The sequence below is a fragment of the Camellia sinensis genome, chromosome 13, assembly GCF_055761805.1.
Source record: "Camellia sinensis isolate YWXY chromosome 13, ASM5576180v1, whole genome shotgun sequence".
Taxonomy (NCBI): Eukaryota; Viridiplantae; Streptophyta; class Magnoliopsida; order Ericales; family Theaceae; genus Camellia; species Camellia sinensis.
The window spans coordinates 45,588,084-45,603,460 of record NC_138973.1 but is presented as its reverse complement, the minus strand read 5'-3'; the positions used below and the strand labels follow the sequence as shown (position 1 = coordinate 45,603,460).

Below are 15,377 nucleotides of genomic sequence, written 5' to 3'. Positions count from 1 at the left end.
ATCGATATTCTCTATATAAGATTTATGAATAAATTTTCCTTTATTTGACATGTAAAATAAGAACTTAAAAACAGTATATGTTTGCTTTTGTTGATAAAAATAATAATAATATACTCTCGTACTTAAAAAGAGCATAATTTTTTTTTTTTTTTATTCTTTTGTTCTCTATTTTACATTACAGATATATTAACTAATGTAAATATTTTGAGAGATGCTAGCTTTGGGGATTAGATGATGAAAGTCATTATGAGGTTAGTCTTCTTAATGGGGCAATTTTTCATGTTAGGAGGATTTTTTTTTTTTTTTTTTTAAGTCAATTGTTAATTATTAGATTATAACATTTGAATTAACATGTTATAGTACTTATGTGAATTAACTTTTTTATCCTTATAATACATCTAGTGTTTGTCTCTTAATTTAACCCTTCTTTACGAAGAGTTGAACTCATGACATCTCATAAACTAAAGCTAGGCCTAATTGGTTATTAGAAAGATATTTCTATGGAGTGTGTTCTTCCATTTTGATTGGCTTTCAAGGTATCATTATAAATTGATGTTTGAAAAAATAATATCATAAATTAATAATTTGTAATGGATGAAGGACATCATGTGACCCATCAGGCATACATTTTTTATTTTTTATTTTTTTTAAAGACGACTTATGTTCACAGTTCTTATAATTTAGGACTTGTGTCACTTTAATTCTTAACTTTTTAATTATAATATATTTAATTTTGAATTTTAAATCTCGTTCTAAATAAGGATCATTGAAGATACCATTACTCTATTTCAAGGCAAAATTGCCAATTTAATAAAATATATTTTTAAATTTTTAAAAATTATTTCTACCCACCAAAAATAAAATTATATAAAAATGATAAATCTTTTATATATTTTTTTTTTTTACCAAATTAATTTTTAGTAGGTGTTTGGATGATGATCATGTAATGAGTCGTTGTTTTTGTTGATATTTTTTTATGGTTATCATGTAATAGATGGTTATATTTGTTGTTAACATATATTTTTGGATGATTCTCATGTAATTGATTGTTATTGAGTTTTTAATATATAAAATATTTTTAGTTTTGGATTTTTTGATTTAATGAATTAATTTAATAATGATATCAAAGTTATTATCATATTTAACTTTTGAAAAAATATAAACTAATTTAAAGAAAATAAATATTAAAAAATTATTTTAAAATTTTATTTCTACCCTCTCAAAAGATAAAATTATATAAAAATGAGTGTTTTTAATTTTTTTTCACCAATTTAATTTTTAGTTTTTTAGAAAAAAAATTCTAAAAATAGATTCTGAAAACAAAACTAAATAGAATTTTATAATCAAGAAAGTTCCAATATTATTTATTAAAAAAAATGTCATTACATTTCAAATAACATACAAGTTGACCAACACAAAATAAGTTATATGATAACTCTGCCCTTGAAATAAACCATTTGTAAAGAAAATATCTTTGTTTGTCTTTCTTTAGTATAAAATTCAAAATTCAGAATCAAATATATCATAATTAAAAAAATAATAAAAATTCTAAACTACAAAGACAAGTAATGTAATTCGCCCTTTTTTTTAGCTGTTATATGGCATCGATTTTTTATCATTTTATGTTATTCTTTACCTGAATATTCATATTATTGACATTGCCTTGTAATGCAATGATATAACACAGTGAAAATATATATATACATATTTTTTAGATAATTAAGGTCTCGTTTGATATGTGAGTGTTTTAGTTTAAAAATTAAAAAAATTACTAAAAACATATTAAAAAGCTTGTAACTTATACCAAAAAATTAAATATTTTCTTTTATTTTTATTTTTTGCACATCTTTTCGTAAAAAATCAAAAAGTCATTCTAAATATAGTAATTTTTTTTATCTCATATTTTAGTCAAAAAGTCAAAAAATCACTTAGATAGCATGTTCCCAAACGAGAGTGTCCGAATTAGTTTGCCAATATTTCGATTAATTTTGAAATTTTAAAGTTAACAGACAAATCTCTAAGTAATTATTAGGATAAATTATAAATACATCTTTTGAAATTTATTTAAAATATGAATTATTCTTTATGATTTTGAAAATTACACATTACCCCTTGAAATTTCTAAATTCATAACAGATGACCCCTTTTATCAATAAATCATCAAATTTATTAACTATTTTTAATGATATTATAAATATATTTCAATAAAAGGTAAATTACACTTACACCCTTGAAGTTTGGGTTTAATACATATCACCCTATGATGTTTGGAAAATTACACTGATTCCCCTGTTATTGTAATTATTTAGACGGAATCAAGACATTGAACTCATGCACTCTCTCCTTTTTTTATTTTGTTTTACTTTCTCTTTTTTTGACCTTTTCTTTTACTTCTTTTTTAAATATAATTTTTTCTATTTTTCTATTAAGAGTTGTTACCTTTTATATAAGTAGGGGTTTGTGAAATAAGACTATTAACCACAAAGGTGGGAATGTAATTTCCAAAACGTCAAGGGGTTGGTAGTAATTGAACCAAACCTCATGGGGTGTCAATGTAATTTACCCTTCAATATTAATGATTCAACTAATTTTATTATTGTATAAAAAAATAATCAAAATTTTTATTTTTTAATTAATTATATTAAATAAAAAAATTTAAAAAAAATATTTATATCTTTTAAACCACATAAAATAATTTATATTTTAAGTAAATTTTACAAGTTGAATACATAGAAGTGTTTTGAAAAATTGGTAAAAAAATTAGTTTTTTTATTTTTTTAAATTTATTTTATTTTTTTATAAATAAGAAATACGGGAAATAATATGACTTAAAATGAATAAAAAATTAAAAATTATTTTTTTTTTTAGTACTTTTCGAAAGACCCTATAATTTACCCAACTATATACTATTGAGTGAATCATCTCCCTGGTGCATGGGCTCGGATTCCCAGACAGCTCCTATCACAGTAATCATTACGTTTTTTTCTTATCTACAAATGCATGGATGGCCTTTTTCTTTTCCCACACTGATAAAGGCAATTAAAGGACTGTTAACTACAGTGACACTTCTCTACAAAACTCCAAACAACGCAACGCAACGAAACGCAACGCAACGCAACGCATTACCCTCACCCAGAAACTCTCACTGTTCTCAATGGGAAGAGTTCATTTAGGTTCATTTGGCTCTTTGAGTTAAAAAAAATAGAATAGGCTATTTGAGTCACAACAGAAAAAACATCACATTCAACCCAAAATTATTATACTTTTCTCTTACAAAAAAAGTTTAAAAAGTCAAAAAGCCAAAAAATCATTTCCAAACCAAGCTTTTGAGCCCAGGCTCAAATAGTCAAAAAATTCAAAAAGCTAAAAAGTCAACCCACTTCTCAAACGGAGGCTTACTGTCTTTTTAATTGCGTCTTTTCTTTTTTTCATATTAAAAATAATAATAATAATAAAAATAAAAATAAAAATTGAGGTAGAGGTACCCTTTTATCTGACTTTCTATTCACAAGTTTTTTTTTTGTACACAATAATCAAGGTATTTTGTTGGCGGTTGCCCCTTTTTATTTATTTTTATGAGTGAGGACAAACTTACTATGTGCATTTTCAAAGCCGTTGTTGGAAGAAAATTTTGGTTGCGTTTAATGGAATTTTTTAAATATAATTTGAAAATAAAATTATATTTTGATTTTGTGAGTTTTAAATTATGATTTGAGTAAAAAAAAATTGTTTAGTAAATGAGTTTTGAACAAAGTTTTGAATTGAGTGAGAAATTTTTAATGTGACATATGATATTTGATACAAAAATTTATAACTCATAACCAAATACACAACTCAAAATTTTATTTAAAACTCATAAAAAAAATTTAAAAATTTCAGAAAATATTTTTTATTGAATATATAAAATTAACATGGGTCAATTGCCAAAAAAAAAAATGCACTGTTCCGGTCAACCAGCAGGACGACAGGTAAGACGATTGGCTAGCCCAAATTTTCCCGTTTTGGCCAGAGTTTTCAAAAATGAGTGTGGAATTAATTTTTGAAAGCTATAAACAAACACCACGTTGAAAACAAAAGGTAGAATTAAAGTTTGGAAGCCTTACCAAACAGAGCCTTTATTTTTACACAGCTAGTTATCTCAGTCTATATAGTTAATAAAATATTATTTTAATAATAATTATATTTTAAATTAAAATAATTACAATGAATATTTACCAACACTTATAATATTATATTAAAATATTCTTTGTGCACATCTTTTAGAAATAAAAAAAAAATATATCTCAATGTACATCTTTTGAGTAAAAAAAAAAAAAAATTAAACTCTAGTTTCTTCATTATTTGCCACTTTTTCCATTTGTTTTTCACTGTGCTTGCTATATATTCTATACTCCTTTATTGATTGCAAAGCATAAATTACCATAAAAGTCAAGTTTGTAGGTGTTCCTGATGAACCTTTGGCTAGATTTGCATCTATATTGAACTGCAAGACCAATAAGCTGCCTTAGCAGTATCTAGGGCTGCCCTAAGGGGCTAATCCTAGTTGTAAAACAACTTGGAAATCACTGTTAAACAAAGTTAGAAGCAGACTAGCTGGCTAGAAAAGAAAGCTTTTATCCTATGCTGGTAGACTTACTCTAATCAAATCTGTCATTGCATCATTGTCTTTGTATTATCTATCTTTGTTTAAAATGCCTGCTGGGATAGCTAGAGTGATAGAGAGGTTGCAGGCTTCATTTCTTTGGGGAGGATCAGAAGAAAAAAAGAAAGGTACATATGGTCAAGTGGGAGAAACTGACTAAAAGCTTGGAACAAGAGGGTCTAGGGTTGAGAAGAGTGAAGGTGGTAAATTCTTGCCTACTAATCAAATAGTGGTAGAGATTTGGGTATGAAAAGGATGCATTATGGAGAAGAGTTATATGTAGTAAGTATAAAGTAAACTTCAGTGATTGGATTCCTTCTTCTAGTACCACTAGTACTATGTCTAGTGTTTGGAAAAGAATAATTACCATTGTAGAGTCAAATAGTACCCTCTTTGAGTATTTTTTGAACAACTTTCAGATAAAGATTGGGGATGGGAATAGTGTTAGATTTTGGGTGGACAAATGGTGAAATAGTACTTGTCTTAAAGAGGAATTTCTTGGTTTGTACTGCTTGGTGGTGGATAAGGAGGAGTCATTTAGATCAATGTATGAGAAAAAGGTTTCTGAAAGGAATTGGGTGTGTTAATTCAAAAAAAGGTTGTATGATTGGGACGTTAGTGAGGTTATAAGGCTTAGAAACTTCCTTGTAGCAGCACCAAATATTGTAGCAAATCAAACTGATTGTCCAATGTGGAAAACAATATCCTTAGCGGAGTTCTCAGTGTGCTCTGTTTATAAAGGTAAGTTAGTTTCAGCAAGCCCTCAGTTAAAATCAAGTAAAACTGGTGTGGATTACTTACATGCCTCCAAAAGTCCAATTCTTTACTTGGCTAGCTTGGAGAAGTAAAATTAAGACATCAGTCTTCCTACAAAGAATTGGTGTCCTACAAAGTAATGTATCAACCTTGTATGTTTTCTATAAGGCTGAGAATGAAACAATGAATCATGTGTTGGTCTCTTGCCTCTTTGCTTGGAAGGTGTGGTCTGCAATGCTGAATTAGTGGGATATTGAAGAGGCTTTACCTAAATCTGTTGAAGGCATTCTCTTATGGTAGGTATGACAATGTTTTAGGAGTAAAAAGATGAAGATTTGGAGAGGAGTACCTCTGGTTATGTTGTGGTCTCTCTGGAAACACAGGAATGATTGTGTGTTTAATGCATATATTCCAAATTTGGCGGAGCTTTGTGAAGTGATAAAGGTGAGAATTGCATTATGGTTGAAACCATGTTATTCTAAGCACCATTTTTCAGTGCAGGACTTTGTGATAAATCTAAGACAAGTGAGAAGTTGCCTTAGAGGGTGAGGAGTGTAACACTCACAAGTATTTAGAGTCTTGTTTGCTGTGTTTTCTTTGTTTTCTTTTTTGGTTGGACTCTCTCCAACTTTGAGTGGTGCTAGCAGATGATTGGGCTAGCTAGCTGGTGCCAACCTAGTTGGGATTGACTAGTATAACTTTGATACTTTTTGCACCCTTGATCTTTATTGATGTTCATCTTTGTAATTGTTTTGTTTGATTATCATCAATAAAGGTTTTTTGACTGTTTCAAAAAAAAAAAAAAAAAAAGTTACTCTCATATTGTTTTACTCTAGGTTTATACTCCTATTTATATCGTTTTCTCATTAGTTCCATAATTATTCTTGATTTTGTTATGGAAGAGTTACAAACCAATAGAAGTTCAAAATTAAGTAAAAATATGCCCGGTGATGGCAAAAGCAATAATGAAAGGGCTAGTTTTTTTTTGTGCAGAAGTTTTTTTTTTTTTTTCCGCGATTAATGCAGAAAACAAGTGCTGAAATATTCTATTTTATTCGAAACTACAGTGTCGAACAAATCAATCTATTTCAGAAACCAAGTGTTGAATTAAAAAATGAATTTAGGAAACAGTGTCGAATTCCCAAAATCACAACTCTTCAAAAAAAAATGAGGGTTTATTCTAATATGTCAATGCACTCGACAGAGAAAACGAAATGGTACCAAATGTGATAACGAAATCGAAACAAAGTAATAGTTACCTTCAACAGATTTCGAAACTAGAGTGTCAAATGGAGGAGAAGGGTCTTCAATAGAGTTAGTGTCAATGGAGGTTCTTCGATGGAGGGTCTCAGATCTTCTATTTCTTCAATGGAGTTTCCTTTACTATTTTCACTGTGAACCGAAATAGGGTAGACTATTGCTCTTCAATTTTAAATAGGTGTGTGGAAAAAAGGTTGAGGTGGTGTATGTACAAGATATGAGTTAAGGGTATTATTAGAATAATTGGTGTGTGGAATGAGAACAAAAATTAATAATCAAATTATTAAATATGTACATTGAGAAAAGATGTGTACTAAAATAATTAGATGTGTAGAAATAGAATTTCCCGTTGTTGGATCATGAAAGGCACCAAATGTCCAAAGCAAGTTTAATGGAGAGTTAATTCAAAACAATTTTATTTGTAATATATTTTTTATTTTAATAAATTAAATATAAGAATGAATATTATGAATTAAATTATTATTTAATTTCATTTATTCAAGTAAACCAAACAAAGGCTTCGTTTGGGAACAGACTAATTTGTAATGTTTTGGTTATTTGGCTAAAATATGAACTAAAAAAAACTAGTATGTTTGGAATGACTTTTTGACTTTTTATGAAAAGATGTGCAAAAAGTCGAGAGAAAAAAAAATCTTTAACTATTTGGTATAGATTATTGCCTTTTTTACTTTTTTAACAACTTTTTGACTTTTGACTAAACCGATCGCTTCCCAAATGAGATCAAAATATAAAAATAATATCTTATTGATTTATTAGAATGAAATAAAATAATCATATATTTTTTATAATGGTAAATAATATTCCATTTGCTTTTTTTTCCCATCAATTTGTAGTGAATCGTGAGAATCAACATTCCAATGAAAATCCTATATAAACAAATGATTCCCAATCAACATTGAGGTTGCCCAAAAAAATTTAAGAATTAAATAAACCATTAGCACATTAAATGCTAGCATTTAAAGGATTGGAAGTCATAAATTGGCATAATATTGTTCATTATAGAAGTAACAAGTTTTGACATCCTTCATTGATATACTTTGATTTGAGTTGCAGTGAACTCAATTTTAATTAGATTTGTTAGGTTTATAATCCATTTGAACTCATTTATGAGTTTTGCCGAGTTTAAACGGATGCAATTGGATAGGTTCATGTTTTCAGATTGAGTTTACCGTAAAACCAAAGGAAGCTGCACAGCAGTTGGGCTGGACCCTAATTGAATAATCGAAACTTCAACTTGCCAATATCTGACATAAACATGGTCAGTCCCAAAAACAAATGTAATATATGCAAATGTGAAAATTTGTTAGAGAGTCTCTTGGTTACAAGATCGTCTTTGACAATGGAAATCTTGTCTATACAAATTCATAGTCTTATTCAACTGCTACATTATTCGTATACAATATGTTTGGTTCTATATATCTGTCATATAGCAGGATCATCAAATTTCCTTCAAAATTTACCATAGTTTTTTCCTTCTCGCTTCAGTTGCTGGATTCTCTGGTGTAGTCTATGTCTGTGATCATGAATCTTCCAAAGTCCGTGTCCCAATATAACGGCAGAGTATATGCCGTGTGTGATAATGGGTGCGAGAATATTATTTGTCTGTCACATTTGCATCCGCAGATATTGAAAAATAACCCGTCATTCCTTGTCCTCTGAAAATTTAATATGGAAAACTAGAGAAAGGGCACAAAGTTATATTGTGTTACCTGTATCCATTCGAATCCAAGGTAGAGGGCTAAAAGTCCTTCTAGGAGGGGAGAGTATATCTTTTTCAATTGCCGCTTCTCATACCAGGCTGCAAGATGTCAACCATAAACAGGTGAGAGAATGTGAATATCCGAGAAAGAATTGGGTATTGTAAGTCACCATGGTTCCATACAAAGATACCGACACATATCTATGTTGGAGGTTCTTCTCCTTCAGTTCTTGGTAGAAATTAGAATCATCTAACAACTATTCTAAACCTGGGAGTAGCAGAGTTCCACAACTACTACCATGGTTGGATCTCCGATTTGTCAAAGGGAAAAGAAATAAAATTATTTGTATCATTTTTTTTTATGGGTAACCAAACAGAAAATTTACAAATATCTATTCATTTGCTTCTCATTTTCCTAACTCAAACAAACAAAAGAAAGAAATTTGTTTCTTTCACTTTGTTTCATTTTTTGTCTTTTCCTTCTTCTACTTTTTTCCTTCTCCTTTTACGTTCTTGAAAATGAAATGAAGGAAAAAACAGGGTGTTGGTTAGTTCATGAAAGATGTTTATAAACTCCATGAGCTAAAGGACATATCGAGCCATCAATAACCATTTCTGAGGGTATGAAATAAATGTCAAGTCTTTTTCTTATAATTACTACAAAAATAATATTATATATTTTGGGCCGTATGACAACATCCCTCATAGGATAACATCCCACATGAGTTGGCAGTCTACAGCAGGGCCAATCACCATCATGACTGAAATGATAGTAATAAAAGAGAGGATATATTTTTTGAAATATTAACATGGTTTTCCTCAAGGCTGGCACTCCGAAGTTAAAATAGAGTGCCAATAGTGTTACCCCTAAATCAATCATATCAAAAACATTAACATTATATGCCTCAAGAAAGACCTATTATTTCAAACGCCATATGTAACAAGCAAGATTTGGAGGTAATTAGAATTTCAAGTTAGGGTAATAAACCTGCAAAGAGCTTTTTCAGATCTTCACGGCCAGAGCGGGATTGTAAGACGGGTGCAACTACATAAGTAGGGTCTGCAAGAAAAATAAACAGCTTGCATGTAAATAAGCATCATGGATACAAAAGCAAAATGTGGTCACTATGCAAAACTCCCCACAATAGAATCACTAGAGGATCAACCTTTCGGAGATGCTGCCACATAATAAAGAGAGCCTGTAAGAGCAGCTGTGATCACAGCTGCAAATGCCTGAGCAAACGGGACGAATGAAGGCAGCACTCCCGTCTACATGTCAAAGAAATGAAGCATTATCAGTAATTGGTTATAATTCAAAGTACTGAATCAAAGAAGAAATAGGTTGACAACGATGCTCATACCAAAGATGCCATTCCGCGTGCATCTGTCACCAAATCAGTGCTCCTCAGAAATATTTCAGCCAATGCTCCCTAAAGGCAGAATAAAAGACAAGGGTCATTTTTCTAGCAGATTTCACACACTGTTAAGTGTTTATGGTTTTAGAAGGTATAATATGGAGAGAGGGATCCCCTTTAGTAAATAGAATAAGAGAAAAATGGGAAGTTGGATATTTTTACATATACAAGTTTCGAGATTTCAACACAATAATTGTAAATATTTAACTTATATAAATTTCAAGATTTCAATGCCTATAATGTTGATCAAGAAACTCAAGCTTTATCAAGAAAAGAAGTTAAAATAATGGATTTCTTAGCTCACTGGAGGCATACAATTAGGCCATTGAGACATTCCAAAAAACCAACAGAAAGTCACCCAGTTGACGTTATTGAGTTCATTCAGGTGCAAGGGGCTGGTACTACCAAGAGGAAGATCAAAAGAGTCCCATGGAACCATGATCTGACAACCGACAGCCAGTAAAGGCCTTACTAAGCAGACTAGGAAAATAAGATTTGGTAGCCAACCGTACAAGGCTTGATTGAGCTCAATTGAACAAGATAGTCAGATTAACAAGTCCAGTTCAGAGAGATTGGAATATCTTTTACACAATTACTATATCTTTGACATCATATGTTACGAGGCCAAATGACAGGTTGAAGCTAACCTGAACAGCAGCCCGGTAGAAAAGCTCCTCACCAACAGAGCTTGCAGCAACAATAAGTACAAACTGCAACATTTTAGCCAAAAGGAATCAGTTTTTCCTAACATTGTCCAACAATGCAGACATGCAAAACAAACATGCAATTTTCAGCTGTTCTTTACCTGCCAAGGTGACATTCCATAAAAGAAGCTCCTTAACTCCTCATCCTCTACATCTCTAATAGCACGAGCATGAGGCGATAACTTCACAACTTCATCCTGCAGCAGTTTTTGAACAAAGAAAAATCAAACAACGTAAAAGAAAACAAAAAAAGTTCAAACAAGATATGCTAGTTCTTGTTCTCAACCCACTTGAAATTTTACCAGTAATTCCTTGGGCTTCAGAAAGTAAAATGATATATAGCCAATCCCATTTATAAAAAAAAAATTATAGATCCCACCAAATATAAAAATATTATCATCATTTTAATAACTAATCAACATACATCTAATATAAACAGCAGAGCCATAATTGGAGGAGCAGCATATCCCAGTCCTTCTACAATTGCATCTAATGACGGATAGAAACCTCCCAAGCAATCGATTCCTGTCATGGAACATATGAACCTCCCCGCTAAACCCATCGCACCATATATGCCTGGAAAAAATTATAAAAAAAAAGATCTGAGAGTTCAAGTACATTCTTCTTTTCACAAATAAAAGCATTTATTTTACCACTGAAGTCAAAAAGAAAAGTACAACATCCACGTGCTGAATAACTATGTTAAGTACAGCAATAACAGATACATTGGTAAAACTCAGCATTTCCACAAAATAATGTATAAAGCTAAGATAAACAAAATGAAGTTAACTAAATTATTTTCTCATCTTACTTTTTCGGTCTTTTGATAAATTACTCCTAGAAAATTTTTGAAAAGTGCAATTAGCCCTCTTAAAAGATCAATTGAAGCAAATTGCCCCCTGAATGATGTTGAAAAGTGCAATTACCCCCCAAAAGATCAATTAAATCAAATTGCTTGTGAAAGATATTCAAAAATGCAATTAACCACATAAAAGATCAATTGAAGCAAATTGCCCCCTAAAAGATAATCGAAAATGCAATTGGCCACCTAAAGATCAATTGGAGCAGATTGTCAAATATAATTTAATAGTGCCAATAACCTGTCTACAATAACTATCATTCACATTTCTATCCATTTTCACAACTAATCCCACCAATGCTATTTTTCATGAGAGGACAAATTTATTGGATTTGATGTGTCGAACTGTCTAGAATGTTGGTTACTAGTCAGAAATCAATTTCTTTTGTATTTTTTGGTGTCACAATTTCTTGTCATAGTGCCCTGTTTATATGTTTTTATCTTTTTGGGGGGTTGAGGTAGTACCCCTTAAAAAAAAAAAAAACAAAACAAAACACCAAATCAACAATAAGAAAAATTTTAATCAAATCAACCCATTGTTGTTTTTCTTCTCTGGGGGTGTTACGAAAAATAGACAGAAATGTGAACGGTGGTTATTTTAGACGGGTCACTATTAAATTAAATTTAAAGGCAAATTTGCTCTCCAATTGAACTTTTTGGTGGCTAATTGTACTTTAGAATATCTTCTAGGCGGCCATTTGCACTAATTGATTTATTAGGGGGCTAATTGCACTTTTGAACATCTCTCAGGGACAATTTGCTTCAATTGACCTTTTAAGGGCTAATTGCACTTTTCAACATCTTCCAATGACCAATTTGTTTCAATTGAATTTTTTAGGGGGAATAATTATACTTTTCAACATCTTTTGGGAGGCAATTTGTCAAAATCCCTTCTTTTATTTTTATTTATTTATTTTTTTGCTCGTTTTAATTCACGCACTATAAAGCAATTGTTGAAAAGCATGGATTTTTCGATTTGCAATAATTATTACTTACCTAAAAATTGAAGCTTAAAGGTCATCAAGGTCCATTGTCAACTAACCTAAAACAACCCATTTTTTCCTCACAAAAAAGGGAGGAAAGGAAAGGAAAATAAGTAATTTCAATTTAAAACCCAAGGGGACTAGCCTTGAAATGAAATTAGACGATCCTAAAAAATAAATTCATAACATAGCAGGATTGGGAACTTAATCATAACCTTCCATTTGGTTGCTGAGAAAAAAAGAAAGAAAATGCAAAATGTCTTTCCCGACGTCCTAATTTGTCTGTCAATTTTCTCAGCAACCAAACAGAGACCCCAAAAGTAAAATAAAAGTTGGGTTTGTTGGGGGCCTACCAATTCCATAGCTGAGTCTAACAACAACTCCAATCTTCTCCCAAACAGGGAACTCAGCTTCGCCGAACCCCCGATTGAATGTGGTCACCTCCATGGCAGAGCTCGTGTACCCTCCTCCTCCTCCTCTACCCTCTCTCTCTCCTCCTCCTTCACCACTCCTCTCCGCCGAACCCCTCACACTCACTACCCTCTTCTTCGTCTTCGTCTTCTTCTTCAGAGTCAAGTCACAGAGACCGACTCTAGCCGAACAAAACGACGTCGTTGGAGGGTTCGGGGCCCGGGAAATCAACGGAAACTCCATGAAATTAATGGTCTGATTCACCGGTTGAGACCGAGCCCACGATTGCTTTGCCGAACCATTCGAATTTTTGCTCGTCTTCTTCAAGGAGCATGGTTGATAATGATGATGATGATTATATGTACTATGTGTTGTCTCTGAGTGGTCCGTTGTGATGTGGTTTTTGTGGGGACTTTGATTGGTCAACGGGGGTATTTGATTGGAGAGAGAGAGATCGGACGGTGGATATTTGATGTTGGTGAGATTTGTGGGACCTACTCGGGGCGATTCTGGGCCCTTGGCTCTTTTTTATCTTGGGTTGAGAATATCTGCGGAGCCAATTAGATTGTGCCACGTGGAGATAATGGTGGGAAATACTACGTGTGTTATAGGCAAAAGATTGGGAGCTAAGAGCATATTTAATAGTATCTACTATAATACTATTCAGTTTGGTTTCAATTTTTAAAAAATATTTTTTAAAAAATTCTATTTTCTTATTTTTTATATTTTTTTATTTTTATTAAATTTTTTTAATATTTTAAATAATTTTTTTATTTTTTAGAGATACCTAATATAAATACACTTACAAAGTAAAAAAATTATAAATTTTTTTTTTAAAAAAATTTACTAAATACCAAGAATATAAAAAAAATACAAGAATTCAATATATTTTTTATATTTTATGTATTTATTAATTTTTTAAAATATTTTTTACAATTTTTTTACTTTTCAGATACATCTAATTAAGGTGCATCTAAAAAAGTAAAAAAAAATGTTTAAAATTTTAAAAATATTCACTAAAAAAAAAACACGAAAACCAAAAAATTTAGTTTTTAAAAAACTTAATCTAGAAAACTCAAACCAAACACACTGATTGCTATTGTTATAATTTGGTAATGAATAGTAATAATTTGTTAAATTATAGCAATGGTACTCCAGTGGTACACGTGTTATTTTGACAAATCTCAATCAATTTTTCCTCTAAGTTTATAGATATTGTTTGGATATAGGTTTTTTACTTTTTTTTTGTTTATTTTTTGTCTTTGTGACCTTTTTTTAACTGTTTGTAAAAAAAAAATTTATATTATATCTAACTAGACAAATATAAAAAATGAAAAAGAAATTAAAAAATTGAAAAAAAATTAAAGAGTGGTTTGAGATAATCTAAATAAGTGTACTTTTTGACTTTTTATGAAATATGAGTTGGGTATGGGTTGGGTTTGAAGTGATGTGGTAGAAAGATGATGTGACTTAAATAAGATGGTGGGACTTAAATAAGATAGTGACTTTTTAACTTTTTGAATTTTTTAAGGGATGCCAAACAAGGCCTTAATACTAAAAATTACAAATTGAAATAGAATCTACGTATAATCCAAAATTATATATTGGATTAGATTACAGATTGAAATAATCCAAAATATAATCTATATATAATCAAAAATTACAAATTGAAATAGATTAAATACTCAAAATTAAATACCCAAATTGATATATAATCCAACGGAACCACCTTCCTCACCATTGGATCTTTATATAATCCAACGGCTGATATTTTCCGTCTAGAACCATCTTCTTTTTTTTGTCTCTCACTTTCCAACACTCTTTCTGTCTCTTTCTCACTCTCACCGATCGTCTTCCCATAGCATCTCTCTCTCTCTCTCTATTTTCTCATCGATCGTCTTCCTCTCTCTCTCTCTATTTCTCTATATCTCATGTTCTTTTCTCAGCAATTGTCTTCCTCTCTCTCTCCATTTTCTTACCGATCGTCTTCCTCTCTCTCACCCATCGCTAATCATGAAATTCAATGGAACACCAGTGTTTGGAACACCATTATTTGGGTTTGATGGAACACCACCGATCACGAAGTTCGATGGAACAAGCCCTAGAGGTCAAAAAACTGTCAATTCCCTCAGTGATCCTGTCCCTCTCACCATCAAAGTATGTCACAGATCTCCTCTTCTAGGTTTCTCCTATTTCATATTCTGTGAGATTTACTTCAAAATGCCTGAGATTTGTAGAAATTGTTTCAAATTTGTTTGAAATTTCTTGATTGATTGTTGTTGAATTTGCTGAATTTGAGAATTGTTGAAATTATTTCAAATTTGTTTAGATTTATTAATTGTTGTTGACTAATTCTGTAAATAAATAAATAAATAAACAAAACAAAAAAACTTTGATGAATTTGGGTAAATTCAAAAAATTGAGTCGGCTGATTTTGCAAAAATTTATCTGTTTTGCAGAGAGGGAGGGAAACAGCTGGTTTTGGCTTAGTTGGCACAAATGGCAACTGCCAAAACTTGTATCAAATTTGGCGTAAGTTTTAGCATTTGTCAAATTTGGTAGCTGCCATATTCAACCATTGGAGCATCATTTTTTAAAACAGTTGTTATATTATAACACTAGCAGCT

The 15,377-nt window shown here is 30.8% G+C and overlaps 1 protein-coding gene across 1 annotated transcript; it reads right to left on the bottom strand.

Moving 5' to 3' along the window:
- Window positions 1–7,941: 7,941 nt before the first annotated feature.
- LOC114269294 (CAAX protease self-immunity protein) lies at window positions 7,942–13,152 on the bottom strand. Its single transcript, XM_028210584.2, has 9 exons — window positions 12,693–13,152; window positions 10,922–11,073; window positions 10,599–10,694; window positions 10,441–10,503; window positions 9,740–9,808; window positions 9,545–9,647; window positions 9,367–9,438; window positions 8,389–8,477; window positions 7,942–8,281 (listed from the first exon to the last, which is right to left on the bottom strand). The coding sequence occupies exons 1-9, from the start codon at window positions 12,991–12,993 to the stop codon at window positions 8,129–8,131; spliced, it is 1,098 nt and encodes a 365-aa protein (XP_028066385.1). The 5' UTR covers window positions 12,994–13,152; the 3' UTR covers window positions 7,942–8,128.
- Between the last annotated feature and the right edge of the window lie 2,225 nt (window positions 13,153–15,377).

Coding starts and splice junctions, on each gene's coding strand:
- LOC114269294 (XM_028210584.2), bottom strand. CDS start 12,993: ATGGAGTTTCCGTTGATTTCCCGGGCCCCGAACCCTCCAACGACGTCG. Junction 11,074..12,692: donor TAGACTCAGCTATGGAATTG/GTAGGCCCCCAA, acceptor AATTTTTTCCAG/GCATATATGGTGCGATGGGT. Junction 8,478..9,366: donor TCTGAAAAAGCTCTTTGCAG/GTTTATTACCCT, acceptor GACATCTTGCAG/CCTGGTATGAGAAGCGGCAA.